Source organism: Bubalus bubalis, chromosome 18, assembly GCF_019923935.1.
Source record: "Bubalus bubalis isolate 160015118507 breed Murrah chromosome 18, NDDB_SH_1, whole genome shotgun sequence".
Taxonomy (NCBI): domain Eukaryota; kingdom Metazoa; phylum Chordata; class Mammalia; order Artiodactyla; family Bovidae; genus Bubalus; species Bubalus bubalis.
Window position 1 is genome coordinate 62,146,506 of NC_059174.1, and position 20,868 is coordinate 62,167,373.

The 20,868-nt window shown below is 57.6% G+C and overlaps 3 protein-coding genes and 1 non-coding gene across 8 annotated transcripts; 3 read left to right on the plus strand and 1 right to left on the minus strand.

Annotated features, from left to right (window-relative positions):
• The first annotated feature begins 84 nt into the window (after positions 1-84).
• SYT5 (synaptotagmin 5) lies at positions 85-6,811 on the plus strand. Of its 2 annotated transcripts, none has more exons than XM_006064005.4 (9): positions 85-253; positions 1,426-1,528; positions 2,080-2,252; positions 4,084-4,203; positions 4,319-4,486; positions 4,794-4,961; positions 5,161-5,275; positions 5,540-5,673; positions 6,250-6,811. In XM_006064005.4, exons 2-9 carry the CDS (start codon positions 1,450-1,452, stop codon positions 6,448-6,450), a joined length of 1,158 nt encoding a protein of 385 aa, XP_006064067.1. In that variant the 5' UTR covers positions 85-253; positions 1,426-1,449; the 3' UTR covers positions 6,451-6,811. The 2 variants fall into 2 exon arrangements, with proteins under 2 accessions (XP_006064067.1, XP_006064066.1); XM_006064004.4 differs by having other exon boundaries at positions 86-253; positions 5,158-5,275.
• A 2,434-nt stretch (positions 6,812-9,245) lies between these two features.
• On the plus strand, positions 9,246-15,796 carry DNAAF3 (dynein axonemal assembly factor 3). Of its 3 annotated transcripts, none has more exons than XM_006063999.4 (12): positions 9,246-9,374; positions 9,463-9,567; positions 9,831-9,973; positions 10,328-10,421; positions 12,260-12,417; positions 12,698-12,880; positions 13,169-13,294; positions 13,386-13,508; positions 13,845-13,974; positions 14,619-14,730; positions 14,900-14,974; positions 15,059-15,796. In XM_006063999.4, the coding sequence occupies exons 1-12, from the start codon at positions 9,263-9,265 to the stop codon at positions 15,465-15,467; spliced, it is 1,770 nt and encodes a 589-aa protein (XP_006064061.4). In that variant the 5' UTR covers positions 9,246-9,262; the 3' UTR covers positions 15,468-15,796. The 3 variants fall into 3 exon arrangements, with proteins under 3 accessions (XP_006064061.4, XP_006064060.4, XP_006064062.4); XM_006063998.4 differs by having other exon boundaries at positions 9,247-9,374; positions 14,616-14,730; XM_006064000.4 differs by lacking the exon at positions 9,463-9,567 and having other exon boundaries at positions 9,248-9,374; positions 14,616-14,730.
• A 1,006-nt stretch (positions 15,797-16,802) lies between these two features.
• Positions 16,803-20,546, plus strand: TNNI3 (troponin I3, cardiac type). 2 transcript variants are annotated; one of them, XM_006063997.3, is made up of 8 exons: positions 16,804-16,967; positions 17,267-17,282; positions 17,432-17,518; positions 17,949-17,990; positions 18,269-18,400; positions 18,773-18,862; positions 19,532-19,708; positions 20,398-20,546. In XM_006063997.3, the coding sequence occupies exons 1-8, from the start codon at positions 16,957-16,959 to the stop codon at positions 20,479-20,481; spliced, it is 639 nt and encodes a 212-aa protein (XP_006064059.2). In that variant the 5' UTR covers positions 16,804-16,956; the 3' UTR covers positions 20,482-20,546. The 2 variants fall into 2 exon arrangements, with proteins under 2 accessions (XP_044786879.1, XP_006064059.2); XM_044930944.1 differs by lacking the exon at positions 17,949-17,990 and having other exon boundaries at positions 16,803-16,967.
• Positions 19,886-19,957, minus strand: TRNAY-AUA. The gene has a single exon. It is a non-coding gene; the product is annotated as a tRNA-Tyr (tRNA).
• Positions 20,547-20,868: the final 322 nt, after the last annotated feature.

The following is a 20,868-nucleotide window of genomic DNA, read 5'->3' on the forward strand; positions in this document are numbered from 1 at the left end:
CTCCACCTACGGAATACGCACGCGCGCGCGCGCGCACACACACACACACACACACACAGGCTCTCTCTCACACTCATATACGGAGGCACACACGCACATACACCGGGGTGGCTCCATTCGGCCGCGCCCCCGCCCCGCAGCACTCCGCGATCAGCACCGGGGACAGCGCCAGTCACCCGCGTGCGGGGGCGGGGTCCGGGCGGGGCCGGCTCCTCTGTGTCTCTCCGGAGGGTCCTGTCTAGCTGCCGCACAGGTAGGAGCCGCTGGGACCCCCTCCCCAAGCTCCATCCTCATTCCCATCCGTAGAGAGATGCCGTGCGCGCGCGCGCGCGTGTGTGTGTGCAGTGGAGGGGATACCGGGGGAGACCAACAGATGGAGGGGGAGGGCTAGAGCCTGATTCGGAGAGAATGGGACTTAGAGACAGGTGTGGAGACAAAGAGCCACAAGGAAGGGAGGCGCAGGCGTGGAGACAAAGAGCCACAAGGAAGAGAGGCGCAGGCGGGGGAGAGGGTGCAAGACCTCGGTAGACGGGGACCAAACAGGCAGAAGCCAGCCAACCCAGACTGGGGAGCGGCGGGCAGCCGGTGGGGAGATGGACAGAAATAGGGAAGGCGTCGGTTTGGAGAAGAATGGAGGCCCAGGCGGTCACGAGGACAGGTGTGAAGACAGAGCTCGGGGTGCGCGGGAGAGACAAGGGGCGCACGGGCGAGACAAACCGGCTGAAAAGAATGCGGGGGCCCAGCCAAGGCAGCAGGGCAGACGCCCGACGCCCACATTCCCCGCAGGAGTGGGGGACGGAGGGCAGCCTGAGTCTTCACGTCCCGTTCCGGGGTAGGTGTGCAGGGAGGAGCCAGCTGTGGGCGCGAGCACGGATCGGCAAGGCCGAGTCCTCCCCAGCTCCACCTGTCTCGGGTGTCAGGGTCTGGGGTCCCAGGCGGAACAGGGCTCCGAACCCGCTCGCCCTGCTGGGACTCCGCTTGTGTGCGTAAGCCCCGCCCGTTGTCTTAGCAACAGGCCGTTGCCGGGGCAACCACCACTCCCTTCAACCCGCCCGAGCCAAGCCAACCGTTGTTCTGGGCAACCCGGTGCGCCGGTTCCCACGCCCGTCTTCGCCCACGACTGGTTCAGGACCCGGGGAAGGGCAAGAAAGGAGCAGAAGTCATCGGGACTGGATTCCTGGGGGGCCTAAAGGGAGGGGGCATCCCTTTGGACGGGAACGTGCTCCGGGAACCCACGCCTAGCCTCCGCCCTCCGTAGCTGGAAGGATAAAACTACAACTCCCAGTATGCCTCGCGGCAGTCGATCGGTTCCCACACGGCCGCCCGCCCAGAGGGCCGATGGGAGTTGTAGTTCTTTGTTGTTCGGCGGGTTCAATGGACTCATAGGGTGGGTGTAGGAGATAAGGCGTTTGGGTGCCTCCGCAGGAAGAACCATAAGACCTCGCCGTCATGTTCCCGGAGCCCCCAACACCCGGGCCTCCATCGCCCGACACGCCTCCTGACTCGAGTCGCATCAGCCACGGCCCCGGTGAGTGAGACCCGGGGCGGAGTGGAGGGAAAGCCTCGTAGGGATTCTCGGGGGCGGGATCTGGATCGGGTGTTTTCAGGTTGGTGGGCTGGAAAATGCGGGTGAGGTCATAGTAGGAATCCTGGATTGGAATCTAAATGAAATGAATAAGGAACAGGTTTGCAAGAAAATGAAGATCCACATCAAGGGTGTGGAATGGAATGGAACCTTGGATTGGTGAATTGGAAGGTCCATCTCTCCCTTCTTTTAAACATAGGGAGACTCGGGGAGAGGTTAAACCTTCTTAAAGCACAGGGGTTGGGCAGAAAAATTAGAATGAGGGTAGAAGAGGAGGTAGAACTAATAAGCAAGAAAATCCAGATGGTGTCAGCCTGCCATGAGGCTTCAGTTTTATATATGAGATGAGCTGGAAGGAAAACATGGGAATAAAATGGAATGGACATGGCTGGAGGGAAAACAAGGCCGGGATTTCAGCTAGCACACGGTCCAGGTCTGAATGACCGGGTTGCTTCTCCGGACCTCAGTGTTTGCTGTTTCCATGCCCTCTGCAGTGCCCCCCTGGGCTCTGGCCACCATCGTGCTGGTCTCAGGCTTCCTCGTCTTCAGCTGCTGTTTCTGTCTCTACCGGAAGCGTTGTCGGAGGCGGATGGGCAAGAAGAGCCAGGCCCAAGCCCAGGTTCACCTTCAGGAAGTGAAGGAGCTGGGCCGGAGCTACATAGACAAGGTGTGGACTGACCCAGTCCCTCAGCCCTGGCCGTTTCTGTGCCCATGCTCCTCTCAATAGCCCAGCGGCTCCCCTGTGTGTCTAGCCCTAAAGTGGATCTGGGGACCTGGAGATGAACCAGACATTCACAAGAACCTCCAATCAGATGGGGAAGTCAGACATTCACAAAGACATTCACACAGACATTCACAACACAGGACAGTATGTGCCACATTAGAAGCAGTATGGGGCATATGGGAGCACAGAGAAACCAACCAGCTGACAGCCCAGAGGGTCTGAGAAGGCTTCCCAGAGGTGATTTCTGTGTTGAGACCCAGAGGGACTCAGTTAACTGAGAGCAGAGAGAATGACATTCTACCTCAAAGGAAGAGCACGTGCTGAGGCTTGGAGTCCAGATTCTGAGGGATATTTGGAGAACAAACTCGGTTTTCACAATAGCTGGGATATAGCATAAAGGTATACTGTACTCTAGGCTTCCCAGGTGGCTCCAGTGTTAAAGAACCTGTCTGCCAATACAGTAGACATAAGAGACATGGGTTTGATCCCTGGGTTGGGAAGATCCCCTGGAGGAGGGCACAGCAACCCACTCCAGTGTTCTTGCCTGGAGAATCCCGTGAATGGAGGAGCCTGATGGGCTACAGTCCATGGGGTCACAAAGAGTCAGACACAACTGAAGCGACTTAGCACACATGCATATATTCTGTGTTTGAGGGTGAAGCTTCTAAAGAGCTCAGTGGTACCCACGTAATGAAGGGAACTGGGAGCCACAGAAGTTTTGAGCGAGAGAGGGACAAGGTCACATGGGCTTTAAGATGAATCCCCTGGAGCCCAAGTGGAGGACAGATCTGGCAAGGAGACAAAGGAGGAGGTTGTAGGGCAGTCGGAGAGGTTGATGCAAACATGAGTAGGAAGAGGCCATTGGCGCGGAAAGCTAAAGGTTCAGGTATCTGAACATTATACCTCTGAATGCAGAGCGGAATGAGGCTCTCCTGGGAGCCAGAGAGTCCTAGGTTTCCAACCCAGAGTAACCGGCTCTGTGACCTTGAGAAATTTACTGTCTCTGAGCCTCGAGGTCGTAGTCCATAACTAGTGTTTCCTCTCCTCCCTTTTCAACAAATAGCTGTTATAATTATCACCCGTAAGGGATGCCCTTTAGGGTCCTGGTGTCCAGTCTCCAGCCCTCTCTCCTAAAGCCGGTAGCTCCAAACCCGGTCAGCATCAGAATCACTTCGGGTGCTTGATGAAATGCAAGTCCTGGATCTTGCACCAGACTTACTGAGTCAGAATCTCTGAAGTGAAGGCATTCTACCACACTACTAGTACTACTATTCACATTACATTTAGAAAATCAGTGACTAGAAGTCTTATGACTTCGTTGTGCTAGTTTAGAATGGCAAATATGCGCCAGACGTGCCATTTTCCCTCCATGTTTTTCCGTCCAAGATCACTAATCAACGTGGCAATTTGGACAATCACCCCAATACATCCATTAACGTGTGAACTAAAATCTGCGTCCATCCTGTAGGCAGCGAGACGCTGTCAGCGCTTGTTCTTTTAGTCTAGGCATGACAAACACACTGCCTGTGCGTCACCGCATGTGTGCTACCGGTAGCAGACATCACTAATCAAACACTGACCAGCATACCACTTTGTGTGTTGCCAAGGCGCGCCGCCGCCTGTGGCAGACATCACTAGTCAAACACCGACTCTGCTTAGCTTGCAAACGTTCAGGTTTAGCCAGAGGGTTCTGTGAGTCTCCCTTGGCTTCGGGGCCTGGAGGACACCACTGTCAGGGGAGGAGTTCACCTGCCCTTGCCCCTGGCTCCCTAAGGTGCAGCCAGAAGTGGAGGAGCTGGAGCCGACGCCCTCGGGGCCAGGGCTGCAGGTGGCTGAGAAGAATGAACTAGGACGACTGCAGTACTCACTGGACTATGATTTCCAGACCGGTCAGGTGGGTGTGGAGACGGAGGGAAGCTTTGGACGGGAGGGCGCCGGGAGTTCTGGTCCCTTATTGGAGGAGGTTCCAGAAGGGAAGCTGAGACTAGGGTCCTCTCATCACTGTCCAGCTGCTGGTGGGCATCGTGCAAGCTGAGGGACTGGCAGCCTTGGACATAGGTGGCTCCTCTGATCCCTACGTGCGGGTCTACCTGCTACCAGACAAACGGAGGCGGCACGAGACCAGGGTGCATCGGCAGACGCTGAACCCTCACTTTGGGGAGACTTTTGCCTTCAAGGTGAGCTCGTGGCCTCAGGGCTCCGTGCCCGGCAGCCCGTCCCCAGTCTAGAACACTGGCGCCACAGTCCCTTCAGCTTTTACTGGTGGCAGCTACCACCAGCTCTGTGGACTATTCCACTGGACCCTGTGCTGTCCCTTCGAGAGCAGTGGTGGCCCCTGGACTGCTCCGCTGGCCCTTGGGCTGTCCCATTTGGGCTCCATGGACACCCCCGACTCTTTGGCCTCCCACTGCCCACACTCACCGCTTTCCACGTGGATGTGTTGCGCCTCACTTTGTGCTTTCTCTGCGCCCGCCCCTCACCCAGGTCCCCTACGTGGAGCTGGGGGGCCGGGTCCTCGTCATGGCGGTGTACGACTTCGACCGCTTCTCCCGCAACGACGCCATCGGGGAGGTGCGAGTCCCCATGAGCTCCGTGGACTTGGGGCGGCCAGTGCTGGCCTGGCGCGAGCTGCAGGCGGCGCCTCGCGAGGAGGTGAGCGCTCGTGGCCACGCCCCCACGGCTGGGCCCTCCCACCCCAGGCCCAGGCCAATCAGAGCACAGGCGTCCGGGTCGGGGCGGGGCTCGCTCCGGACCGTACCATTCCGAGCCGAGGGGGCGGGAAGGAAGGTCGCAGAGGGGCTGCGGGCGGAGCCCGGGCTCCGGGGACCGGTTCCTCTTTCTCTCTCAGCAGGAGAAACTAGGAGACATCTGCTTCTCCCTCCGCTATGTCCCCACGGCCGGGAAGCTCACCGTCATCGTCCTGGAGGCCAAAAACCTGAAGAAGATGGACGTCGGGGGGCTGTCAGGTGTGCGGGAAGCCGCAAACGACGGCGGTGTTGGGCGGAGCCGGGTCGCAGACTGAGGCTCCCGCAGTTTCTGGGTCCCCGAGGGTCTCACCGGGGAGAGGAAGGTCCAGGCTGCCGTGGACGATTTAGATTTGATTTGGGCACAGAGAGAGGGGGGCCTTGAGGTGTCCGTGGGCTGTCTCTATGTTGAAGAAGAGCCTCGGGCATTCTCCCTGGACTCAGCAGAGTGAGGGGAGCTGTAAGATTCCTCCTCCCTCCCCCCAGATCCGTATGTCAAGGTCCACCTGCTGCAGGGCGGCAAAAAGGTGCGGAAGAAGAAAACCACCATCAAGAAGAACACTCTGAACCCCTATTACAACGAGGCCTTCAGCTTTGAAGTGCCCTGTGACCAGGTCCAGGTGAGGGCACACCTACCCACCACCCCTGCCAGAGCAGCCTTTTCCCTGAGCCCCAGGCCCTTAGAAACCCCCGTTGCTAAGGCAGGAGAGCCTCCTTAGCAGCCCCTAGGAGCCAGGTCTTGGGGGTCTAATTGTGTTCTCAGTCTCAGTTTCCCCCATGAGGACCAGGAAGCCCCGCCCACCCAAGCAAGACGGGATGCCCAGCTCCCATAGGAGCTCTGGATACTGAGAAAAAGAGACTCGCAACCCTAAGGCCAGGCCCACCCACCCATTTAACAGTCTTGAAGATGTGCCCCCATTAGGACCTTGCACCCTAAGGAGCCTCTGAGCAACAGAGGTCCTGAGGGTTTATCTGCTTTAAAACCTGGTCGCAGGAAGACTCCAGTGCACTCCTGTAACCATCCAGCAGGGCCCTCACACCCTCCCTCTCCCAGCTCCAGATGAAGCCTTAGCCCAGGCACCTATGGAGGCTCCCCAGAACTCAGGGAGGGGGTCTCCTTAGCAATGATAACAGAGCCCCTCCGTGTGCGTTGTTACCCCACTTTCTGTCTCCTCTTCCTCCCCTGCCCAACCCAGAAGGTGCAGGTGGAGCTGACTGTGCTGGACTACGACAAACTGGGCAAGAACGAGGCCATCGGGAGGGTGGCCGTAGGGGCAGCGGCCGGGGGGGCTGGCCTGCGGCACTGGGCAGACATGCTGGCCAACCCCCGGCGGCCCATCGCCCAGTGGCACTCGCTGCGGCCCCCTGACCGAGTGAGGCCGCCGCCAGCACCCTGATGCCCACCCTCAAGCCCCTGACCCCAGGCCCCTGCTCAAAGCCACGCCCATGCCCACCTTTAAGGCCAACACCCACCACTCTACCCGTTCCTGCCTTCTCCCCCACCATTATGCCAATCATGATAACTTGCCAACTCCCCGGATACAGCACATACCCAGAAGCCCCAAGGGCCCCTGGGGAAAGGGAGGCAGTCTGGCCTCCCCCGACCCCAGGGTCCCGCCCTCTGCTTTGACAATCAGTGATCCCAACCTACTATCCCCGTGGCTCCCAATGCCCCCTTTCTGCACAGGATCACCCACTCCTGTCCCCAGTCTGATTCCTGCACCACTCCTGGGACCAAATAAATACTCAGCAACTCTGCTGGCCTGGACCGAATCTCCCTGATGGGGGTGCACAGGGGTGGGGGCTGGGAACCCAAGTGGGGCCCTCCAGGGGTGGGATCACACAAGGGCGAGGACAGGGCTGCCCATCCTGGAAATACACACAGAACCTCACCCACCCACTCACCACCCCTTCATCCATCCACCCTGTCACCAACCCACTCTCCCATTCACTTCTTCATCGGTTCATTCACTCAGCCCTCAAAGCTTGTTTCCTCATCTGAAAAAATCGTGATAATGGTAATACCTACTGCATGTTTGCTCTGAGGAGTCAGTGAGAATTCGCTTAGTTAATCATGAAATTTATCTGCTCCCTTGCCCATGATTTATGTAGATTTTCATACCCATATTTCCCTCCCTTTTTTTCCCCTTCCTTTCATCATCTGGGGTGCAGTTTCAATCTCTGGTCAGGGAACTAGGATCTCAGAAGGCATGTGTCATCAGTCAGTCAGTTCAGTTGCTCAGTCGTGTCCGACTCTTTGTGACCCATGGACTGCAGCATGCCAGGCGTCCCTGTCCATCACCAACTCCCAGAGCCTACTCAAACTTATGTCCATCGAGTCAGTGATGCCATCCAACCATCTCATCCTCTGTCTTCCCCTTCTTCTCCCGCCTTCAATCTTTCCCAGCATCAGGGTCTTTCCCAATGAGTCAGTTCTTCACATCAGGTGGCCAAAATGCGCCCCCCCCAAAAAAAAGAGACACAGCCAAGAGCCAGATCATGTAGGCGCTAGGAGATAAATCTAAGGAGCTGGGATTGTATGTACCTGCAGTGAGGACCCTCAGGAGGTTTTAGAGGGAAGTGGCATGCTTAGTCTACTTTTAAGATTCCTCTGGCTCCTCTGTGGAGGAAGTGTTTTGGGGAGTGGTGGTGATGAGGATGAAAGGCAGTAAGCCTCGCTGGAGAAAGTCAGCATCTGGGGCTCCAGTGGGCTGAGGGACTAGAACCCCGGAGGGACTCAGCCATCATTTCCTTCCCAGCGCCAGGACTGTCCTCACCAGGCAGACAGACCCCCATTCAGTCCACCACTCGCCTGCTGACTGCATGTTACCGTTCCCACTTTACAGAGAGGGAAATGGAGGCACAGAAAAGGTGACTGACTTGTCTAAATTCATGCAGCTGGGTGAGGAGAGGAGGCAGAGAGCCAGCGCTCCGTGGGTGTTGTTCCCTGAGCTGAGTGGTGGGGATGATCTAGAGACATGTCTCACTTGAGTCCCTGACCTTGTGGGACTCCCAGACAGGTCAACTCATTGTATCGAATTGCAAGGGGGTTTCTTAACCACTGGGCCACCAGGGAAGCCCTTACTGCAATTTAAGAAAAATCCAAACTAATACAAAAAAGAAATCCAAGACAGAAAAATATTAAAAAATTAATGGCAGGATCTGACCCTTCACTTGGGTCTCTCTGCCCTAGTCTAATCCTGGCCCTGTTGTAATAAAAGTTTATTTACAAAAGTAGATAGCCTGTGGTCATAGTTTGCCAATTTCATGTCTTAAACGACTGCCTTAAAACAGCATTTTCTTCCTACAGGTACAATAGTTGTAACTAACCTTGAGACCATTGATAATAGTAAAATAAAATAGGAAGTGGTGAATTTTGAGTATGGCTACTTTTATTTAATGTATTTTACTGAATTTAAATTTTAGTAATTAATTTGGTAAAACTAATTTTTAGTAATGATTGTGTGTAACAACCAGGTCACAAAGTTCCCTAAAATTCAGCAACCAGGGGCCAGTGCTAGCTGGTCCCAGCACTTGGCTGTGTTTCCCACCTGGTAAGAGAAGTCCTGTGTGGTAGAGCCAGGGTGAGAGGGAAAATGGGGACATAGAAGTGTACAGTTTGAGGTCTGCTGCTGCTGCTGCTAAGTCGCTTCAGTCGTGTCCGACTCTGTGCGACCCCATAGACAGCAGCCCACCAGGCTCCCCCGTCCCTTGGATTCTCAAGGCAAAAACACTGGAGTGGGTTGTCATTTCCTTCTCCAATGCGTGAAAGTGAAGTCGCTCAGTCGTGTCCGACTCTTAGCGAGCCCATAGACTGCAGCCTACCAGGCTCCTCTGTCCGTGGGATTTTCCAGGCAAAAGTACTGGAGTGGGGTGCCATTGCCTTATCCGAGTTTGAGGTCTAGTTCACCTCATTTTAACTTGGGTTTATGAAGATTCGGTTCCGTTCTGTCTAAATGTTGGATCGGTCCAGGCCTTCTGCTTCAAGTAATTTGGACCGCCCCAGGCTCCGTCCCAGCCTCTCCTGGCCCCGCCCCTTCTCCAGCTCTGTTGTCATGACGACCGCGTCCTCAAGCCCTCAAGCCCACAAGCCCGGGTGGTCGTCCGTCAGCGCTTCCATTGGCCAAAAGTTCGCATCCGGCAGGTCTCGCTCACTCTCATTGGCCAGTTGATCGCGGCGGTGCCAATCCGCACACTCCCATTGGCCGAATGATTGAAAAGGGCGGGGACTATGGGCAGCAGTTGAGGAGGGCCCTTCGGACCTTAGCGCAGCCCAGAGCAGGGAGGGAGGGGGTGTCTCGGGTTATTTGGAAGGATAAAGGTGAGGCGGGTGTGGAAGGGGCGAGAAGTCGGGGCAGGTCCGAGGGGAACGGGTGGGCAACGGAGACTCGATGTTTGGGGATTCCCAGGTTATCCGGACCGCACGGCGATGACTACGCCGGCAGGCTCGGGCACGGGCTTTGGCTCTGTGTCCTGGTGGGGCCTGTCCCCGGCAGTGGACCTGCAGGCTGAGAGTGAGTCCCCCGCTCAGGATCACAAATCTTGCGACGCAGCCGCTGCCTTCACAGCCTGGCAGACAGCGCGCTAACGTTCTCGGGGGCTCCAAGGGCGCCCCCCGCCCAGTGGGCAGCCTAGATGCCTCTGTGGACTCCGAGTTCCGGAACGCTTAGAGGCACAGCTCCGGTTGAAACCGAGGCCAGGGGTCCAAGTCCTGCTGAGGGTGGCTGCAGGGGACGCTCTCCAGGCCGCAAACTCCAGCCTGCTATCATCTTATCAGGTCCTCCTGTGGATCCAGATTCGCAGGCCGATACAGAGCACGAGACCCCCGAGCTAAATGTCCTGCTGTTGGGTTCAGTGGATGGGCGGCACCTGCTACGGACCTTGGCCCGGGCAGCTCTCTGGCCTCGAAGGAGGTTCCACGTGAGCTGGGATTATGGGGTCTTGGAAGGAGGAGGATGAAGATGAGAGCCCAGTTTCCTGAGTCCTTGAGGGAGGAGGGAGCTGGGGACCCAGACTCCTAGGTCCTGGGGAAGGATGGGGCTGGAGTTGGGGGCTCCTGGGTTGAAGTGGGGGAAGTGTCTAAAGATGGGGCCTCCTGAGTAGTGATGGAGAGGAGGGTTCTGAGTGCCCACGTTTCTGTGATTGAAAGAGCGGGACTGGTGCACGAGCCTCCGGGGTCCTGTGGGAGGAGGGGGCTGAGGTTTCCCACTCCTGGGTCTTTTGGGAGCCAGGGACACAGATCTCAGAATTGTTCTTCCCTGCCCATCCTTTTAGTTTTATGTGCTGGAGAATAATCTGGAAGCTGTAGCCCGACACATACTGATCTTAAGCCTAGCCCTGGAGGATCCTGAGAAGATGGGGCTGCAAGGTCAGCAAAGACCCAGGCCATCTGGCCCCCAGCCCCTTCCCCCTTCCTGCAGGAGTTCAGGCATTTCAATGGTGAAATTAAGCACGATGCACATTGTTCCCTATTCCATCACTTGCTCACTCACTTGGTAGCCCTGTCAGCCTCAGCTCTTCCTACCTTTGAAATGGGGCTAAAAAGAATGCCTCCGAGAATCATTCAGAGAATTCCAGGAGGTAATCCACATAAAACTCTCAGAACTGTGCATAACACAGTGTAAGCATTCAAAACCTCCTGATGAGGGAGAAGCCCAAAAGAGATCCAGGGACTTCCTGAGAGGTCATGAGTCCCCCGGATGTGGGGACCATTTGGCTGAGCTGAGTTCTGTCCTGCCCAAAGCCTCCCTCAGGCCTGAGTCTCCCCTAGTGAGAGGTATGAACCCCAGGGAATCTGCCTGGAGGAGGCATCCTTGGAAGTGAGACTATAACAAGGAAAGGGGAGGAGGAGGATTTGGGTGGGAAATTGACTATTTTCCAGTAACAAAAACTTCAGCTTGGTGCCTAGAGCCAATCGTTTCCCCCTAGACTCAGGTAGGCTGTGTTCAAATTCTGGCTCTGCTTGCTGTGTGACCTTGGGCTAGTGTCTATCTCTTTCTGGGCTTCTGTTTCTACATTTATAAAATGAAGATCCTAAAAGTTCTTCCGCCATAGAATTCTTATAAGGGTTTAATGAAAAAAAAAAAAAATGCATGGCTCCTGGCTTATGATATAGACTCCACACATATTAGTGATTATTGTTACCATGGTTAAGGATGGTAGGTGTCATTAACAGCCCAGGGTTTCAGAAGACATTGCACAGATTTCTTAATGCACCTTGTAAAGGCTCTTAAACTAGAACTTATCTAACCAAACTAAAAGTATATCGTTCTGTCTTATAAGGTTCTTAAACAACTAAAATGAAACTATATATTGATATCTATATATATTGTGTATACAACTAAAGGTAAATAGTTCTGTCTTAGTCACTCTGCTGCTGCTGCTACTAAGTTGCTTCAGTTGTGTCCGACTCTGTGCGACCCCATAGATGGCAGCCCACCAGATTCCCCCGTCCCTGGGATTCTCCAGGCAAGAACACTGGAGTGGGTTGCCATTTCCTTCTCCAATGCGTGAAAGTGAAGTCGCTCAGTCGTGTCTGACTCTTAGCGACCCCACTGGACTGTAGCCCACCAGGCTCCTCCGTCCATGGGATTTTCCAGGCAAGAGTAGAGTACTGGAGTGGGGTGCCATTGCCTTCTCCAGTCTTAGTCGTTTCCAACTCTTTGCAACCCTATGGACTGTAGCCTGCCAGGCTCCTGTGTCTATGGGATTTCCCAAGCAGGAATATTGGACGGGGTTGTCATTCCCTTCTCCAGGGGATCTTCCTGATCCAGGGATCGAACCCTGGTCTCCTGTATTAGCGGGCAGATTATTTCCTGCTGAGCCACCGGGGAAGCCCTAGTTCTGTCTTACAGGATTCTGCTAACACACATAAATCTTCATCTCCATCTCTATATAACCTTTCCTTTTTTTTTTTTTTTTTAACCTTTCCTTTTGTAAGGCAAGAGAAACTTAAGCAGGAAATTCAGGATTGGGGTTACCTGCGGGGCGGTGGGTTGGTAGGAATAGGCGAGGAGACCCAGGTGAGGTGTAAGTTACTCTTCATGTTTTAGCTTTTGGGATGGGTGGGGGACTTGCCTGGGTCCGCCATGTTCATTACACGACTATGAAAGAATACCATCTCTATAAAGTGGCGTCGCCGTCACGGATCTCACGTGTGGACTCACCCCTCTGCTCCCTCCATTATTTTCTCCCTACTCCCTGCAGAGAGAAGCGAGACCTTCCTGGAGGTGTGGGGGAACGCGCTGCTGCGCCCCCCGGTGGCCGCCTTCGTGCGCGCCCAGGCCGGCCGCCTGGCTCACCTGGTGCCGGAACCTGACCGCCTGGCGGAGCAGCTGCCTTGGCTCAGCCTGGGCGCCCTCAAGGTGCCTCCGCGCGGCCTCCGACAGTCCCCGCCCGGGGCCCGGGTGGCGGCCGGGCCGTCCAACAGGGTCTGAGTGGATGGAGCGGCCTGAGGGCTCCCCGGCTCCCACCGGGCCATATGGCCCAGGGGGTGGCCTCTGCTCTCAGAGCCTCGGTCCCTTCAGCGGAGAGCCGCGAGAATCGTTTCCCACGCCCCGCGGAGGAAGGGAGGGTCGGGGGAGACGCCACGTTCCCTGCAGCCCCCTCTCCCTCGTTCTCCCCCACACCGGCCTGGCCGCGCAGTTCCGCGAACGCGACGCCCTGGAGGCCGTGTTCCGTTTCTGGGCCGGAGGGGAGAAGGGGCCGGAGGCTTTCCCCGTGAGCCGCCTATGGGACTCGAGGCTGCGCCAGTACCTGGGCTCCCGGTACGACGCCCGGCACGGCGTCAGCGACTGGGACCTGCACATGAAGCTGCACGACCGCGGGGTGAGGGCTGGGGGGCGGGGCTGGGGTCCCGGGTCCTGGGGGTGGAGGAGGCGGGCCTGGGGTCCCGGTCCCGGGGGTGGAGGAGGCGGGACTGGGGTCCCCTGTCCTGAGGGTGGAGGAGAAAGGGCTGGGCTCCCCTGTCCTGGGGGTGGAGGAGGAAGGGCTGGGGTCCCGGTCCTGGGGGTGGAGGAAGCGAGGCTGGGGTCTCGGGTCCCGGGGGTGGAGGAGGCGGGGCTGGGGCCGGTAAGTTTCACAGAGGCCTCTTTCCTCGCTCCCCGCTCCCTCCAGGCCCGAGTCATCCACACCCGCGAGTTCAGGCGCTGGAGGGACACGGGCGTCGCCTTTGAACTCAGAGACTCCAGCGCCTATCATGTGCCCAACCGGACCCTGGCGTCCGGTCGCCTCCTGAGCCACGTGCGTGCGCCCTGGCTGCTGCTGATTCTCGCGGCTGGGGAGCCCCAGAATCCGAGTTCCCCAACATTATCCTCTCTCCCTGCTTTCCCAGCGCGGGGAGCGCGTGGCAGCGCGCGGGTATTGGGGGGACATCGCCACGGGGCCCTTCGTGGCCTTCGGCATCGAAGCGGACGACGAGACCCTCCTGAGGACTAGCAACGGGCAGCCAGTCAAGGTTTGAGGCTGGAGGTGCTGGGGCCCGAGCGGGTACGCGAGGCCCCGCCCTGCCGCCCGGGCCCCGCCCCCGCCTCCAGGGCCCCACCCCCCGCCACCCGGGCCACACCCCCGCCGCCTGGGCCCCGCCCCTGCAGCCCAGGCCCCGCCCCTCGCTACGTCCACGTGACAGCCCCACCCCTCTACTTCCCAGGCCCAGTCAGTGCGTCCGCCAGATGCCTTCTCTGGGGGTGGGGGTGGGGGCGTGGGAAGGGGAGCGTTCTTTAGGCCTCTCCAGTGCCACCGCGGCCCCGCGGTCCTAGCTCAGCGTCTGGCCACGCCCCTTCTACCCCCAAAGACCGCATGCGAGATCACCGAGCACAACGTGGCGGAGCTCTTCCGAGAGATGGCCAACTGGGGGCACCCGAAAGCAGCCGAGGGGGACCCGGAGCAGGTGCAGGGCGGCGCGGAGGGAAGCCCGGAGCCCGGTAAGCCGCGGACCCGGGCTGTTCCCTTGAGGTGGCAAGCGGGGCTGGGGCGCTCACATCTGGGAGAGAGCGGGACCCGGACCCTCGTCCCAGGCTTCAGGCTCCAGGTATTTGAAGTCCAAGCATGGACCGGTTCGGTGTCTAAAGCCTGGACAAGTGACCTCCCCTTCCCGACATCCGGTCTGTTTTTCACTCTTCTCTTTGAATTTCTCTCCCTTTTCCAACTCTTGACACCATTCTTACCATTCTGAATTCCAGTAGCAGGATTAGCAGAATTATGATTCCACGTGCAGATATTCAAGAGGCTGAGAACATTTTAACGAGCTTCTAGGTTTCAGATTATACCGTTGGAGAATCCCCCGACCCCAAATCTGGTCGTGCCTCCGCCTACCCATTACCTAGGTTGGCCCTCCCGGGTGAATTAATGACTTGTGTGGCTATGGGTCACCCACTCTCTTTTCTCCTCGTGAATCTCAGTTGCCTAGTCTGTAAAATGGGTTTCTGCCTGCCAGGCCAGTCTTCCCAGAAGTTTCCAGGGATCTACCCAAGAGAAAGGATGACAAAAGGCCTGAAGACGGACGAGGAGAGTCATCTCCAAGCTTCGAGTGTCTGCCTAACCCTGCCAATCTTCCCTTCCCCAGCAGCCCCTGCCCCGGAGCCCTTCACTGTCCACTTCCTGTCCCTCGATTCTGCCCACACCCTCCACCACAAGAGCTGCTACATGGGACAGTTCCAGCTCCTCTACGTGGCCTGTGGGTAAGAGGACCTGGGAGGCGCCCAGATCTTCCTCACCCAACCCCTCCTCCCTCAGACCCAGGAATCCAGGCCCCCAGACCCTCCTCAATTAGTGTCCAGGTCCCCAGCCTCTCTTCTTCGCTCAGAACCTCAAAGTCCGAGCCTCAGCCTTCCCCTTTTCTCTCCGCAGGATGGTCCATCTTCTCAGCCCAGAGCTGGGGGCCTGCGTGGCCCCCGGAGGACGCCTGATTGTCGAATTAGCCCAGTGAGCCAGCAGAGGGCAGGGCGGGCAACTTCCAGGCTGGGGGCGGAAAGCCGGGCCCCCTAACCCGCCACTTCCTGGTTCCAGGTTCCTAGTGGACCTGCGGCAGGAGCAGCTGCAGGCGTTCTCCAGCCGGGTCGGGGAGCTAGCACAAGCGGCTGGATTCGCCCCACAGTTGGGGGGCAAGCCCTCGGACACCTTCGCGCGCTTCTACAAGGCCGGGGACTCAGCTCCCGGCCATGAGGACCCGGCTGTGGAATCTGGGACTCCTCCCCCTGAAGTCCTGGCCCCTCCCCTTGAGGCAACCGACCCGCTCTCTGAGGACAGGACCCAGCCCCTTGAATCGGGGACCCCACCCTCTGAACCCCTCAAACTGACCTCAGAGTCTCAGGCTTCACTCTTGGAGGCTTCAGTTCCGCCCACAGGGAGTCAGGCCCCCAAATCAGAGAATCAGACTGTTCCTCCAGAAACCAAGTACCCCATCCCCGACATCTAACCTCCGGTCATAGAATGAGAATGCGCCTCTAGAATACTCAGTCACACGCTCAGCAGTCTCACTCGGCGCCAGAGGTGTCGCTAGCATTTCGGATTCCATTCCTGGGATTCTATATTTATTCCTAGAATTCTAGACTGTTCTCTTGAGTTCTGTCTTTCACGCCCAGACTCTGAAAACAGCCTGGAGATCTGGCCTTGGGGCTCTGCTCAGGCCCTCTGCGTGGTCCCCTTGACTCCAGGCGTCCCATTCCTAACTGGGGGCTGGGGGTGTCGCCTCTCACAGGCTGGTCTACCCTCAGGTGGTCCAAGTAAAGAGAACCAAGAACTCTTCTCCAGGTGTCTGTGTCTTTCCTGTCTGTCTCCAAGAATAGGAGAGGGAGGGGATGTGGGGGGTGAGCAAGAGGTGAATTTTTATGTGCTACCTGCTGAAGCATATTAAAAAGCAGAGACATTACTTTGACAACAAAGGTCCGTCTAGTTAAGGCTATGGTTTTTCCAGTAGTCATGTATGGATGTAAGAGTTGGACTATAAAGAAAGCTGAGTGCTGAAAAATTGATGCTTTTGAACTGTGGTGTTGGAGAAGACTCTTGGGAGTCCCTTGGATTGCAAGGAGATCCAACCAGTCCATCCTAAAGGAAATCAGTCCTGAATATTCATTGAAAGGACTGATGTTGAAGCTGAAATTCCAATACTTTGGCCACCTGATGCGAAGAGCTGACTCATTTGAAAAGATCCTGATGCTGTGAAAGATTGAAGGTGGGAGGAGAAGGAGACGACAGAGGATGAGATGGTTGGATGGCATCACCGACTCAATGGGCATGAGTTGTGTAAACTCTGGGAGTTGGTGATGGACTGGTGTGCTGCAGTCCATGGGGTCGCAGAGTCGGACATGACTGAATGAATGAACTGCTGAAAGCCTGGGCACACCCCACACGTGTATCCTCAAGTAAATCAGCAAACTTTACTGATTGGGTAACAGGTTTGGGGCACTGAAACTGAGCATAACACGGTGAATAAGTTCCAGCCCTCAAGGAGACTGCAATTTAGGGAAGGCACAGGGCCTAGACTCCTGGGTCTGAGGGAGAAGGGGCGGGGGGTCTGGACCCCCAGGTCTGAGGGAGAAGGGACGGGGGAGCTGAATCCCCAGGTCTGAGGGAGGAGGGGCTGGGGGCCTGAACCCCTGGGTCTGAGGGAGAAGGGGCTGGATTCCCAGGCCGCCAAGGTGAAGGGGTGATCCAGCTGGAGCATGGCCCGCCCCACCCCTCACGCGCCCCGTTATCTCGAATCCTGGGCGGGGGAGGAGGGGGCAGCAGTATATTTAGTCTCCGTCCTCGCCCTTTATCTCAGTGTCCTCAGTGAGGTTGGAGCAGACCGGACGAGACAAGTCCCAGGGGCCTTCAAGGTCACTCCGGACGCTCCCTCCCTGACCCTCCAAGAGCTCCTTGCCCCCAGGGTTCTGCCTCCCTCAGCTCCTGGCCTGAGACCCAGCATGGCGGACCGGTGAGTGAGGACTGGTAACCTGGGCTCCTGAGGCCGGAGGCAGGTGGGGGGTTATCTCCCGGGTCCCTGTGAGGGGTGAGAGTTGTGAGCCTGGACTCCGGTCTGAGAAGGGAGGTAAGGACAGGAAACCCGGGTGTCCGAATGAGGTGAGAGTTTGGGACTCCAAACCCTAGGAGCCGAGAATGGGGAGCTGGTAGGCCGGATCTGTGGTCAGAAGGGCCTATGGGGTCCCTTGGGACACGGACTAGACAGGACCCAGGCCCACCAGTAACCCCCTTTCCTGGTTTCTCTCCCTCCAGGAGCGGCGGCAGTACGGTGAGAGCGGGCGTGGGCTGGCCCCGCGTGCCCGGGGAGGGGACTGCGGGAAGGGCTCTGGGGAGAGAGACTGCAGCCCTGGAAGATGGCACGGAGACGGGTTGCGGGGGGGTTCCCGTGGTCACTCAGCTCCGTTCCCCCAATCCCAGGCAGGGGACACGGTCCCCGCGCCCCCTCCAGTCCGACGCCGCTCGTCTGCCAACTACCGCGCCTACGCTACAGAGCCGCACGCCAAGGTGAGGTCGGGGGCCAGCGAGGGCGCGGGGCCGGTCGGGGGCGCTCGCAGGGTCTGGATTGAGGTTCTTAGGGCACCGGCGTCCTGGGGAGGCGGGGCGGAGCCAGGGCCCTCATGGGACTTCGGTTGTGGGCGGAGCCCAAGAGGAGGAAGGCTTTCATGGGAAGGGCTTAGCAGAGGGCCGGCGTCTGATTGGTGCGAGCTTGCCTATGGGCGGAGTCCCGCCGTCTCTGGACCAGAGATCGCTTAGAGACGGTGGGCGGAGCCTATCTACAGGCCCCAGATTGGTGGATGGGGATGAGGGGCGTGGCTTCCCGCGGGCTGGAGTTGGAGGAGAGACCTGACTTGAGGGGGCGGGGCTCTGATGCTCCTCCCGCCGTCCTCCTTCGGATCTTCCTCCCTCATCCTTCCTTGCTGTCTTACCCCGGCAGAAAAAGTCTAAGATCTCCGCCTCAAGGAAACTGCAGCTGAAGGTGCGGATGAGCCCGGGGGAAGGCTAGGTGTCTTCAGAGGGCGGGTCTTGGATGTTGGGGTGGGGCTTCGGGTGAGCGACTGGGCGGGACCTGGAAAGTTTGGCGGCAGGGTGGCCCTGCCAGGGAGGTCTGGGGCCTGGGAATGATGGACATCAAGCTGGAGGGGGCAGGTCTCTGGAAGCCGGCCTGGGATTAGAGGGCAGGGCCCGGTGAGGGTGACTACCCCGCAGTGTCCTCATCCCAATACTGGGCCGCGGTTCCCGGCACCCCTTCCCTAGACCCTGATGCTGCAGATCGCGAAGCAGGAACTGGAGCGGGAGGCTGAGGAGCGGCGAGGAGAGAAGGGGCGCGCTCTGAGCACACGGTGCCAGCCTCTGGAGTTGGCCGGGCTGGGCTTCGCGGAGCTCCAGGTACTGGTTCTAACCAGGGACTCCGTCCCAGCCTGGGCTCCCAGGTTCCTAGTGTCCGATCTTGCGTCCCTTGGGACTCAGAGGTATACTTAACAATGCCCCCACTCTTCTGCTCAGGACCTTCGTGTCCAATTTGCCAATCCTCACCCTTAGGAGTTCAGAAATGTGGCCCGCAGCGGCCTACAACCTCAAAACCCAGAGACTGGTTCCTCAGCCCAACTCCAGTCCAGATTCTCAGAACCTCTGACTCTAAAGTTCCCCAGGGTCTGGCTTCAATCTACTCCTCCAGGTCCCCAACCCCTCCTCCCTCAGACCCAGGAGTCCAAACCCCTGGGTTTTCTCCTCACTACACACACCGCATTCCTCCACCAGGACTTGTGCCGACAGCTCCACGCCCGTGTGGACAAGGTGGATGAGGAGAGATACGACGTGGAGGCGAAAGTCACTAAGAACATCACTGAGGTGGGAGGCACTGGGCAGCCTGTGTCCCTTCGGGGTAGGGTGGGATGCCTCAGGCTCTGGTCTCAGCCTGGCCCCTTGCAGCTGCTTACAGCTGCAGACACCAGGAGATGCAGGACAACTCTGTGAACCTGGCAGGGAGGGGCCAGAAGGATGAGCACAATAGGGTCAGCTGCTAAGTCGTTTCAGTCGTGTCCGACTCTGTGCGACCCCATAGACGGCAGCCCACCAGGCTCCCCCATCTCTGGGATTCTCCAGGCAAGAACACTGGAGTGGGTTGCCATTTCCTTCTCCAATGCATGAAAGTGAAAAGTGAAAAGTGAAAGTGAAGGGTCAGGGATGAGCACAAAAGCCAGGAGGGGACAAAGCAGGAAATATGTTTGTGAACATTTGTGGCTGGAGCCTCAAGTGTTGGTAAGTCAGCTCAAGTGTGGGCCAGGGACCTGTGAGATGCGTGTAGCTGGACTGGGATGTGTTGGTGGTTTTCGGAGATGAGGCTGTGGCAAATTGGGGATCCAATTACAGGATGGGGAGCTTGGATTTCATCCTGAAGGTGGTAGAGGCCTGAACTAGGGAGAGCCTGTCTAGGGATAGGAGAGAAGTGTAGGGTGGAGAAGTGAGGCAAGGAGGAAGAGGAGGGGGGTCTCCATCTCCCTTTATGGCTTTGCCCAGATCGCAGATCTGAACCAGAAGATCTTTGACCTTCGGGGCAAGTTTAAGCGGCCCACTCTGCGTAGAGTGCGGATCTCTGCAGATGCCATGATGCAGGCATTGCTGGGCGCCAGGGCTAAGGAGACCTTAGACCTGCGGGCCCACCTCAAGCAGGTGAAGAAGGAGGACACGGAGAAGGTGAGTGTGGCTCGGTCCAGGAAAGGGGGTGCTTAGGGGAGGAGGTGAAAGTGAAGTCGTTCAGTCATGTCCAACTCTTTGTGACCCCATGGACTGTAGCCCACCAAGCTCCTCCATCCATGGGATTTTCCAGGCAAGAATACTGGAGTGGGTTGCCATTTCCTTCTCCAGGAGATCTTCCCGACCCAGGGATTGAACCTGGGTCTCCTGCATTATAGGCAGACACTTTACCATCTGAGCCACCAGGGAAGTCCCAGGGGAGGAGGTAGTGGGCAGCAATCCTAAGACCCAGCCTGAGGGCGAAGGGTCCTCCGCAGGAAGTCTAGGAGGGGTACAGGAAAGGCAAGAGTAAGACAGGATGTAGAAGAGAAAGACAGGAAGTGCATTAGGGAGAATGGAAGTGGCAAGGAATCAGGAAGTGCATGAGGGAGACAGGAAGTACATGAGTGAGAGAGGAAGTGCAGGAGGGAGACAGGAAGTGCAGGAGGGAGACAGGAAGTGCAGGAGGGAGACAGGAAGTACAGGAGGGAGACAGGAAGTGGGGCATATTGGAAAAGATTGTCTGAGGGGATAAGAAGTATTCCAGAACTAGACCCTGCAATGGGCATCTGGAACAAGTGACCCAGCAGGCAGGAGGGCAAGTGGAGGCTACCAGGAAGACATGCTAACCTCTGAACCACCCCTCCCAGGAAAACCGAGAGGTGGGAGACTGGCGCAAGAACATTGACGCGTTGAGTGGAATGGAAGGCCGCAAGAAGAAGTTTGAGGGCTGAGCTGACTGCCCACTGCCCTGACCCTGGCGTCGAGGATGACCCCGAGGAATAAAGCTTCTCTCTGAGCTGCGGGTGGCTGTCTGTCTACTCCTGGGGGCGGGGTGGGCGGTTAGGTGTGGGAGAGGCTGGAAAACTCGGGGCAGGAGTGGCACAAGAGCACAGCAGGAGCAGAATTGTGTCTCCACGTGGGAGGGCACAGAGGTGCCGAGACCAAGGAGACCAAGGCCCGGAGACAGATACCGGGAGGCACAGACAGATGGAGTCAGCGGCACGGCCAGAGAGAGGCAGGCAGAGACCCAAAGGCACAGGAAGAAGTGCACAGAAAGAGGGACTAGAAAGACAGATACACACAGTGAGACAGAGATGGGCTTACCTTGGAAGAGAGAA

Bases quoted from the DNA above. Each gene is read 5' to 3' on its own strand.
- SYT5 (XM_006064004.4), top strand. From the start codon at position 1,450: ATGTTCCCGGAGCCCCCAACACCCGGGCCTCCATCGCCCGACACGCCT. The intron at 4,204-4,318 runs GTGGGTGTGGAG...ATCACTGTCCAG, and splicing joins ATGATTTCCAGACCGGTCAG to CTGCTGGTGGGCATCGTGCA. The intron at 5,674-6,249 runs GTGAGGGCACAC...TGCCCAACCCAG, and splicing joins TGCCCTGTGACCAGGTCCAG to AAGGTGCAGGTGGAGCTGAC.
- DNAAF3 (XM_006063998.4), top strand. From the start codon at position 9,263: ATGATTGAAAAGGGCGGGGACTATGGGCAGCAGTTGAGGAGGGCCCTT. The intron at 9,375-9,462 runs GTGAGGCGGGTG...GGGGATTCCCAG, and splicing joins GGTTATTTGGAAGGATAAAG to GTTATCCGGACCGCACGGCG. The intron at 14,975-15,058 runs GTGAGCCAGCAG...TCCTGGTTCCAG, and splicing joins CTGATTGTCGAATTAGCCCA to GTTCCTAGTGGACCTGCGGC.
- TNNI3 (XM_006063997.3), top strand. The intron at 17,519-17,948 runs GTGAGGTCGGGG...TTACCCCGGCAG, and splicing joins CTACAGAGCCGCACGCCAAG to AAAAAGTCTAAGATCTCCGC. The intron at 17,991-18,268 runs GTGCGGATGAGC...CCCCTTCCCTAG, and splicing joins CAAGGAAACTGCAGCTGAAG to ACCCTGATGCTGCAGATCGC.